At 38.4% G+C, this 10,551-nt stretch overlaps 1 protein-coding gene across 2 annotated transcripts in view; it reads left to right on the forward strand.

Moving 5' to 3' along the window:
• LOC142352074 (phospholipase DDHD1-like) overlaps nt 1–10,234 on the forward strand; it is a 63,851-nt gene extending 53,617 nt beyond the window's left edge. For both annotated transcript variants that reach the window (XM_075404431.1, XM_075404430.1), the window contains exons 8-12: nt 1,958–2,079; nt 2,655–2,930; nt 8,599–8,800; nt 9,221–9,460; nt 9,716–10,234. In XM_075404431.1, the coding sequence (XP_075260546.1) occupies nt 1,958–2,079; nt 2,655–2,930; nt 8,599–8,800; nt 9,221–9,460; nt 9,716–9,957 (1,082 nt within the window). In that variant the 3' untranslated portion in view covers nt 9,958–10,234. The remainder of the gene's footprint in view (nt 1–1,957; nt 2,080–2,654; nt 2,931–8,598; nt 8,801–9,220; nt 9,461–9,715) is intronic.
• Nucleotides 10,235–10,551: the final 317 nt, after the last annotated feature.

Genomic DNA, 10,551 nt, shown 5'->3' on the forward strand with positions numbered 1-10,551 from the left:
CTTTACTTCCAAAAGCACGAACCCAATACGTATCATCAGGTGCTTTAATTGCGTACCATGACTTTTCAGCCGCATTTCAGATAATGTTTGGTTGTACAGAAGAAGTCACTCGCACCAAACCGGCCTGCTGTCCACAATGGCAGAAATATGTAACCAGGTTGCCAATTGCTTTCAGCTGGATGTTCGTTTTTTCACTACTGCCGACAAATTAGCTGTTGCGAGCTGGTCGCGAATTGTGTGTTGCAATGAGGTCTCCCTGTCTGTCTTCTCTCACAGTCGTTGACTTCAGCTCACAATTTGTACTTTACGTTTACCGAAAACTGACTATGGGAGAAATACACCTAAGAAACGTCTGGAGCTGCAGATAGGCATGCGTCTGGTTTTGGAAGAGTCAGCGATGGAATTCAGTTTTTTCTCAGTGTTGTCTGGCTTTTTCAAATCCCAAAATTTTTTCATCTTTGGCTTCCTGTGGCTTTTTTATCTGTGGCTTTTAGTCTGTGCGAATGACGAGAAGCCAAAAAGACTCATTGCTATTGTAGAGAACTGCGAATGCTGAGTCCTCTTTCGGTTACTGACGGGTCCTCTGGTGAAGCCAAGAGCAATCCAACCGAAGCAGCTCTATTTTATTCTGGAGATTTTTTACTAGTAAAGCTCAGACTAAAGCATAATATGTGTCAGCTCATGTTGCGGCACCCAGCGCCTCAAAATCATTGTCCAAATTGCGTATTTCTGTTCTATTCTTAAATGACATGTCTGTACTCCATCAAACTTCACATTTGTCTTCTAAATTTGTCTTTCAAGCCCATTACTGAGTATTATTATTAGGTTTTGAGTAGTTATTCTGACCCAACGACACAGACGTCATCTAAGTACAGTTGTGTGGTGTATGGTCGGAAACTAGCTCTTTATATGTTAAGATCATTGGTCACAAAGTCAAAAGAAACAGTAACTGACTCAATAAATTGCCATGTTGAACACCAGATTATATCTGCACTACAGTTTCTTTGAAATAGGGGTTTGTGCTGGCAGCAACAAAAGTATGCAGGCTGCTATGCCCGGATTAACATTGACAGCCAACAACTTGGCCAATGCTTGACCAAATAAATGCGTTCTCAAATTCAATATGAAACTCCAAGAAGGGACTCAGAACAAAGTATCTTTCCCTGGGTATCTTAGATGAGTGACTTATGATCTCCTTCACTTACTCCAACTAGTTGTTGGAACATTTCAAACCTTTCAATTGCTCAGATACTTCGCTAGCTGTACTGGGTAGCACTACGCTGCTCTCCTTCCTGAGTGCGGAAAATGAAGCACTGTGTAGCGCCTGCGACACAACATCATAAATATCTCTCTCCGCTAGAAGCTGTCTTTACAAATTGTGCTAGTGATTTCAATGCTGAATCCAAATGATCTCGTGCTCTGCATTGCGCTGAGTGGAGCTATTTTTCAGAAATTTCGGGAGCCAAACTGCACAATAATTTTAAAAGGTTGATTATTATTCATTCAAGTGATAATAACGCATCGACGAACAAAAGTAGCCGGTTTTCCCCAAGGAATGTAGTTTCATTTGGTAGGTAGTGATAAACTAACAATTTTTGTTTTTAATTGCTCTCAAAAGAAGTTTGTAGCAATTATATTAAACCTGTTGGTCCTTTTTATGCGATTTTTCGATTGACCGATTATTTGTCTGACCCGTTTGACTTTTCGTCCTCGAAAATGGGATAAACAGGTAGCGCCCAGCGGGCATTAAGTTCTCTTAGAGCCTTTCAGTGTGTTTTCATTGTACACATAAACTTTCAAATCAAATTTTCACGTTTACTTGTACTCAATATTGAAGGGTAGTTGCGTTCAGTTCTCGATGCTGTTATAATGGGTTCCTAAATTGCTGGAAGGGTTGAATGTGTAGACCTCCGTTTTTTCATGAAAATTTCTTTCCATTGGTGATTACTTTGTTTAGGTTTTGTGGAGCGAGGAGGGAAAGTGTCTTTGATTGGGCACTCTCTGGGCAGTGTGATCTGTTACGACATTCTGAGGAACTACAGAACAATGGATGACTTTGTGGTCAAACTGCAAAGCGAAGTTAGACATTCGGATTCTTCATACTGCTTTGAATTAAGAATTCAGGGAATTGTTAGTGGAAAAAAGATAACTGATTTTGTTTTAATCAGAATCAAATTCTTGTGCGTCTTGTTCCTCATACTGTATTGAACTCGGAATTAACTCGCAATTATTATAAATTATCTCCCGTATCTAAGTACAATAACATCTTCTGAGCTTCCCTTGAACAATGGTAACTATAGTAATTAATTGCTCTCAAACGAAGGTCGGTGAAGGGCGGTTGCGAAGGGCGGTTCTTAGCGATTGACCCCCCCCCCCCCCCACTGTCCCCCCCCCCCCTCTGTTGCCACCCCCATCAGCCCCCGGTGACCCCCTCCACCCTGCTGCGCTCATTTACGCCTCTTCAATTGCCTAGCTACTGACTAGCTTATTGCCTAGCTATTGCTCTCGCCGGTCGTTTGAGAGCAATTCGCCCGATGTTAGTCGGCTATGTTCAAAGATTTTGACAGAAATTAATAGCCTTTATAGTATGATTCAAAGTCGTCTTTACTCACATAAATAAGCTGCTATGGTCGTAAGATACGTGTACTATTTAGTACAGGAATTACTCCCCACCAGAGTTGTCCAGATACCATGAGTTGAAGAACGAATTGTTGAAATTGGAACAATCAATAGCCACTCCTTACTATGACTCATTTGGTCCAAGAAGTCTTCCATTCCCAGTAGAGAATTACTACGCAGTTGGGTCTCCATTGGGATGTTTTCTGGCCCTGAGAGGCATCAAACCATCTCAGAATGGATCCATTGACAATTTGCTACCAAAAGAAGCTGCCAGTAGATTCTACAATTTGTTTCACCCTTATGATCCGGTGGTGAGTTAATCGTTTAACGCAAAACATCTCCAAATCTTTCTCCCGTCTTTAAATTGTGTGTTGTTATAAACCTATGGCATCCAACGACGCGTGTTTTTGCACTGATGCTGGTTTTTATTACAAAACGGAAGAGCCATTACAATTAATCAGTATTATAAGGGTATAAAACTATAGGTTTCAGTTTTTTGCCAATTTGAAAAGTTTTAGAAACCTTGAAAGCATACCTATCAATTTTATCAGTTTTAGAAGAATACAGCTGTAAATGTATTAATGTGTAGTTGAAAGTTGTGTGGAGAGTTGTGTGGTTGAAATTACTTGTTCTATAAGTTTTGATAGTTCTTCAATTTGATTGATAATCAGTTCGAGTTGTTTTCGTTGAAATTAAGTAAATGTGAGCAAATTTCGGCAGATTTTTTGTCTGTTTGTTTAGATTTTTTGCTCTTTTCTTCTTGTTCTTCGCTTCTCACTAGCTTTTTCCTGATTAATTCTTTGTTAAGAGCTATTCTATAGGTATTGCTAATATGAGTTGGCACTTGAAGGCTACACATGACACTTTTCGCTGAAATAATTTACACTTTTTTCAGTTTTGCTGTTTTTGCAATTTTAATTTTTGGTTAATATTTCTTCGCCATATATTGGGTGATTGACTGATATTTCAGAAGAGGAAATTAAATTTCTTTTAGAATAGTGCCTGCGAAGTTGCATTTTAGAATTTGATAGAGAATATTATTTTTCGGTTTTGTCCAGCGTCGCCTCCTTTCCCCTTCCTCGGTTATTTCTTTGTGAACCCATTTTATGAGGTTGTCTGACGACAATTGATAATTTTTTGTTCCGATTTACTTGTACTAAATGGTCTTCTGCTAATAGTTATTGGAGTCGCAACTAAAATTAATTTTCATCATTTTCCGTCAGTTTTCAAATGTATTTTTAATGGTTGTTCTTTTAAAATGCCTCACATAATTATGTGGAATCAGCATTAGGTCGGTGGGGTTGTTCAATTTTATACTTCGTATTTTATACTAAGGTCTGCTCAAACTTTGGTAATTGAAAAGTCAAATGGTAGTGATTTTAACCACGCTGGAGTAGTAAGATGAGCGAAATGCTAGTAGTTATGTGGCATGACATTGTTTTAAACTGCTTTCAAGTCTATTGAGAAAGAGCTGTTTAAAAAAAGTTGATTTTTGAAAGTGATTTTTTTCACATGCGGCGTTTTTTTGCGGTTTGCTCCTCATTTTCTGGCATTATTTAACTCAAACCCATTAAGGACTGCTCTAAGTAGCTCCTTCTGGGTCACAATTTGGAATTCTGGGTCACAAAGGATTTTCTTTTTTCTAATGGTTTTCACGACTTTAACGCGACTTTCTTTTAAAACTATTTGTTTTTGGCTTTGCAGCTTTTTTCTTTGTCTAGTTGTTCTCTCAAATTTTCTCATTAATGATAGATCTCAGTGGCCAATTTATTGGGCAGTTCTGAGTAAATCTAATCCTTCCACTCACAGTGGAAGGGTTTAAAGAATTTGACACCACTTTTTTGGAAAATTGTTAATTGCTCTCGAATGAGAAGCCATTGTTATAAACTTATGTGTTTTATGCAAATTTTTTGCTTGAACATTTTTGCTCTTTTCTTCTGGAATAACCTCAGATGTCTTTTTCACGCACTTCTTATTGATATTTGAGCGATTTCAATAGCTCTTAATCCGAAATAAAGATTGTTGTTCAAACAAAACCGATTGTTGGAGAGCCAATGACAAGGCCTTGATAGCCGAGTGGTTAATGCCTCTGACGAGATAGCAGAATCGGACTCAGGAGGTCGGGATTCGCAACCAACCTTGGGCTGTTCTTTTTGCACCCATAAAAATTTTATCTAAGCTACAGCCCCTGAATTAAGTTGCCCCGCCTGTTTTTCGAGAGCAATTTTTCAGATGTTAGTCGGCTTATGTTAAGTTATTTTTTATATTTTGCTATTTCTGGTAGTTGTTTTATTTGCCGCCACTTCGTCACAATAAGTACGTCGCTAAGTTTTTATTGAGTTTTTTAATTGCTTTATTTGTGGCTAACATTTTTCACGACTTTGAAAGGACTTGTTTAATTGCTCTTGAATGAAGTTCATAGCAATTATTGTAAACGCCTTGGTCTTTTTATGCAAATTTTTCGCTGGGCCATTTTTGCGCTTTTCTTCTAGAACATTCTTTGACTTCTCAATTGACTTTTTCACGCTTTCGTTCTTCATTTTTGAGTGATCTCTTTTGTTCTCACTCCGAAGTAAAGCTTGTTGCTAAAATAAAGCTTGTTTGCACCCATAAAGAAAATTGGATCTTTTCCGTTTGTGACCCCCCCCCAGCTTAGTGGGTGCATATTATTTGCACCCCCAGACGCACTTGCCATTGTTTTAGCGATTTACCATGTAATGGCGTGCTCTGTAAATGGGGGGTGCATAAAGTAATGGGGGGCACAAACGGAAACGATCCGGAAAATTTGATCGAGGCTACAGCCCCTGAATTAAATTGCCTCGCCTGTCGTTCAAGAGCAATTCCGACATTAGTCAAATTGTTTTATTATTTTTTGTCTGGGTTTTGCCCGCTTTTATTTATTCTTTCTTATGTCGCATAATCATAATAAATTGGTCTGATTTTCTCTCTAGTTAGGGGTAATTGAATTCTTTGAAGGGTTTCAGTTTACTGCTAGTAATTTGATTGACTGTGACAATACTTTTGAACTTTTGTCGTTTTCTGCATTTGTTGCTCCTTTTGATGCGTAGTCCCCAATTTTTATATATTAGTTTAATTGAAAGTGAAATTAGTTTTCTATCTATAGATAATGGGAAAGAACTTGGAGTTCAAGTTTTCTTTGCATGTTCCAATGACTTTTTTCAATGAAATGGTAGAAAGTTTTTTGCCAAATAATTGTTGTCCTTCTTCGTATATCAGTTTTATTTCTACAGAGTTGGCCGTTGATATCTAAACTGTTTTAAAGGTTTTTTAAGTTGACTTTTTTGGACATATTAATTTTGATAACCCTGTTTTTTAAATGTGAAATGATAGAAATTTGTTCGCAGATTTTTGTAGTGTTCTGTTAATTTTCGTGGATGTCTTGTTTTATGTTCTTTATTGGAGGATGTTCATCTTATTCGGAGGATGTTCATCTTTATCGGAGGATGTTTATCTTATAAGGATAGCGTTGTCTTCTGTTTGTTTAATTCTCTGAATTGCAATTCAGGAGTAGTCCTGCTTTGTTCTTTTAATTCGTCGAATAATAGTTTGTTTCGCTTTACAAGTCACAGCTTGTTCAACGTTTTGCTTGAATTCTTTTTATAGCTGCGAAGCTGTAAGCTGAGCGTAGCTATATTGCGGTGCTCTTGGTTTTTTTGTTTCGTCGTCTGACGCTCTTTTTTCGTTTTACATTTGTTCACACAGCAAAGCTGAAAAAGTCAAATTTTTTGAATGACTTCTTCCTCTCACTAACGGCATTTGCGCGCGTGACGTCATTTCTCACTCGCTTTAGCGAAAATTTTTAGGTATTTGCGTGATTAGATTTTGATCATACGTGACTTACCTCACTCAATAAAAATGACTTCTGCACTTTAAAACTTAAGTTTAGTTTGAATTTGTTTAAGGCCAAAGGAACTAATATGTGTAATAAAGGTCCCTAATAAAAGGCTTCTGTGGAATGAATTTTAACAAGCTTTATTAATTTATCGCTGAATGTTTTTTAGCCTAGTTTTTTGAGTGTTGTCGATTTTTTTCAATGTAGATCTGTATCTGTTTCTATCTCTATTATATGGCACGCAGGTCTATTCTTTCGCAGCTATTCCGGCAATCTGCCGGCTATGTTTGACTTCGTTAGGCAAGTTTTATTCGTGGTTCATTCTCCTCAGAGTGCTTTCAAGCAGCGGTTGCCACCTCTAGTAATTAATTTTATTGATACTAACCCTTTATCCCCTCACTAAGGAACAGTGGATATTCTAACTAGGCAATGACATTAAAGTAATTCGCACCTCAAAAAAATTGGAAAAAAAGTCAGTTTTTGTTTTTCCAATCCCAATCGGGGTTATTGGAAACAATAGAGACTGTTTTACTATGCGAGCTGCTTATTCAAAAAAACACCATCTCAGTTTAATGCACGCATTGATAAAATATTGCGCAAACGGTTGGCAAATTTTATCAAATTATTACAAAACAAACTGACCGGACACATTTTTTGTCCAAAAAAAACAAGTGGCGCACCCGATTGCCTCTGAGAACAAATTTTATTCTTCAAATTGTTTACCACCAGAGATTGAGACGCATTTACAGTTCAAAAAAGAACAACAAATGTTTAATAACTAAACGCAAAAAAATGAAGCAAAAACTTGAGGTTTTAGAAACTCTGTGTTTCTTAAATTTTTTTGATCCCGAACGTAGTTTGAATCAATGCATGTAATCGCGTTTGTCTTTATAAAAGAAAATTCTGCCGGCCGTTTTATTCTAGAATGTTCCTTCGCTCGCTTGAGTGATTTCATTCGAATGAAGCGGGGTAGACTGGTTAAACCCTAAAGAGTTATGTCACTGAGCAGCTCTTAATCTTTCATTCGGCTTCCAGAGAACGCTTGCACACTGGTGAGGTAGAAACAACTAAAGCCATGAGACAGAAAAACTTTTTTGTGTATATACAAGTCAGGCTTGCGTACAACGTACGTAGTGTCGACCGAAGTGTAAATTTATCTAACTCTAACCAGTTGCTACTATTTATTTCATTTCAAATAATTTAATTGTATTGGGTTGCTGTCTTTTTTAAAGATCTGTTCAAACATTTTCATGATTTTCTGAAGTCAATTGGTTTGATGATTTTGTTCACGCCGAAACAGGAAGTAGAGTGAAAAAGAGTGGTTTTGCTGCTTGAAATTGTGTTTGAACAAAAATGCTCTTTCCCGCTAGTGGTTTTTTGTTCACATGCGGCATATTGATTTCTAGTTTTTTAAAATTTTTTGGATCGGTCAGTTCATAGTCCATTCAGAGTGTAGTTTTTCCTTTAGTCAATGAAAATTCTCTGAATTGTAGGTCAGGACGTGATCAGCCAGTCTTGATCAACCAGTCAGATTATATCAGTACTGTGGTCTTTTTATGCAATTTTTCTCTTGACCGATTTTTCGTCTGACCCATTTGACTTTTCGTACTCAAAATGGGATAAACATGTAACGACCAGCGGGCATTAAGTTCTGTTAGAGCCTTTCAGCTCACTGGTCTCCAAGTATGCGATTCACAGAAACTGTTTTGGAGACTTATTTTTATGGTGTGAAGGGCGGTTCTTAGAGGTTGAAGAACCCCCCCCCCCCCCCGTGGCTAGCTACTGACGAAGCCAACCGCTCGCCGGTCGTTTGAGAGCAATTTGCCAGACATTAGTCAATTATGCTTTAAAATTTTGATCCTGTTTGAGAAAAGGATCAAAATTTTGGTTTTCAACGTCGTTGATGCAAATTGAAATCGCGTTTACTTTTATTCAGTGGATATGCGTGATAAACTTCTTTTCCCACGAAAAGTTTCCACTAAATTATTACCAGCAGGAGTGTTGGTCGACTCTACACAGATTGCATGATAGTAATTTCTCGCTAGACTGTTGAATGGAATGGTTAAGTTGTCCCAATCCGAATTAGTTGATACCAGAATTGATTGTTTCTCTCTCTCTTGTTGAAGGCGTTCCGATTGGAACCCCTGCTGTTGCCACACTACAGGCGAGTGAGGCCAGTGGTAGTGCACCACCACTCACAGGCAGAGAAACCACCGTATGAGGAGTTGCAGCAGCAGGTCTACGAGGATGAGGACGATGCCAAAGAGATGCAGGAGATGCCAGCACCAAGTACTGCATCTGGATCCGGTGCCACCAACGCAAGAAAAGGTGAGCGTAATTGTCTATGTGGGATTTCTTTGCTTCGTCACTTTGCTGGGCTATCTTACATGTGCTTAAGAGTGTTTCTGCAGCGACCTTGACTTGGTTCTGACCTTCAAGCAGTCAAAATATTAAAATGATTTATTGGATAATAGTAGTCTGCAGCAATATTAGTTGGGGGGGAAACTTTGATCTTGTTTAACCGGGCGGTGGCTTTAAGCCAACATGGAGGCATTTGATATTCACAATCGGGCTTAAAAGCTAAGTATCCCAAACAGTTCAACGAGTAATGTAATGGGCCTGTCAGAATTTCCGCATATCGTTGCATTAATAATGAAAGAATTTGAAAATATAATGTTGTATGTGCCTTTAATTGATGCCAAAACCCTTTGTTAGAAATTGAGAGGTAAGCCAATATTGTATTTTGAGGCAGTGGAGGAGGGGGAGGTTTCTTCGATGGAATCCAGAAAGAGTTGAAAAAGGGTTCTAGACAAGTGAAGACGACAATAACAGAGCCTTATTACAGCAGAAGTGGAATTGTGGGTGGTACGTCACCCACTGGCGAACAGCCGGGAAGTATTGCAGCCATAACTGGAGGCGGTAGATCCTCAACTGTAGATAGAACAGGAGGACAGATGCACTTTCCTGATGAACAGTTCAGAGAAATGAGTTAGTGCGAAGCCACATATCAAGCAAACATTTTGTAATTATTTGCAGAGCTGTGTGATAGAATTGTCCTTCAGCCACGAGGAACATAAGTGCCAGTTTTCCCTGATTATAAAGATTATATGAAAAAGAATGGGGGGTTCATGAATTTTTTGTACACTGAAAGAAGTTTAGGATTATGATTCACATGTTTCCTGAAAGAAGCCTGTGTGTATTTGCAACAGTGACTAGTAGCTAAACTATCCTTTTTCATGTTAGATCTCGAGTTCCGAGTAGACTACGAGCTGCGTGCACACAAGAGCATAGTTGACTTCTACAGTGGGATATCCACAATGCCAACTGCACACATTCAGTATTGGGAGAGTAAGGATAGCGCCATCTTCTTCCTACAGACACTCATGCGACCCTACCAGAGGGAACCCCTATCACCCGAGGCCAAAAAACACTCCCCATCTGCACCCCCAGCCTCATCCGTGTCGGAAGCAGACAAAAAACTATAACTGATCGCTCATGCGATGTGGTTGAGGTTGCGTCACAGCAATCATAAACCGGCAATGTATGCTCTTAGATAGTTGTATGATCTTTTGCGTTATGCCAATGTGCTGGATATTAACCTCAATTGGAAACAGAATCAGATAAGACCCGAACGCTTCGATTAAGAGTGCTGTTAATATTCAAAGTATTTCACACTACCCTTGAACTATATTTGAGTTTTCATTTGTCTATCTGAACAGCCTAATGTCTGTTTTCTTGTACTGGTTTGTATAGCCTGTTAGGTCGTAAGATTTTAAAACATTTCATTGCAGAGGTTGCAAAAATATCAGTTTTGTTGACGAAACAATCCATTGAGATGTATTTTAACCGCGCGTTCATATGTGTTTATAACCAACCTTGTTATGCTAATCAGTACTATGAGAACCGGAGGTGGTGAACCCATTTAGCCCGACTGAGTCACTGAATTGTCATCATATCATCATCATCATCATCACTTTTAGGTCTCAGAACTTACCTTCTCTGGAATTATATTTAACGATTAATTTTACTTAATTAATTTGTCTGGTTGTGGATTTGTACGTAACACTGGAGATTTCATT

Source organism: Convolutriloba macropyga, chromosome 13 (genome assembly GCF_964194025.1).
Source record: "Convolutriloba macropyga chromosome 13, txConMacr16.3, whole genome shotgun sequence".
Taxonomy (NCBI): domain Eukaryota; kingdom Metazoa; phylum Xenacoelomorpha; order Acoela; family Convolutidae; genus Convolutriloba; species Convolutriloba macropyga.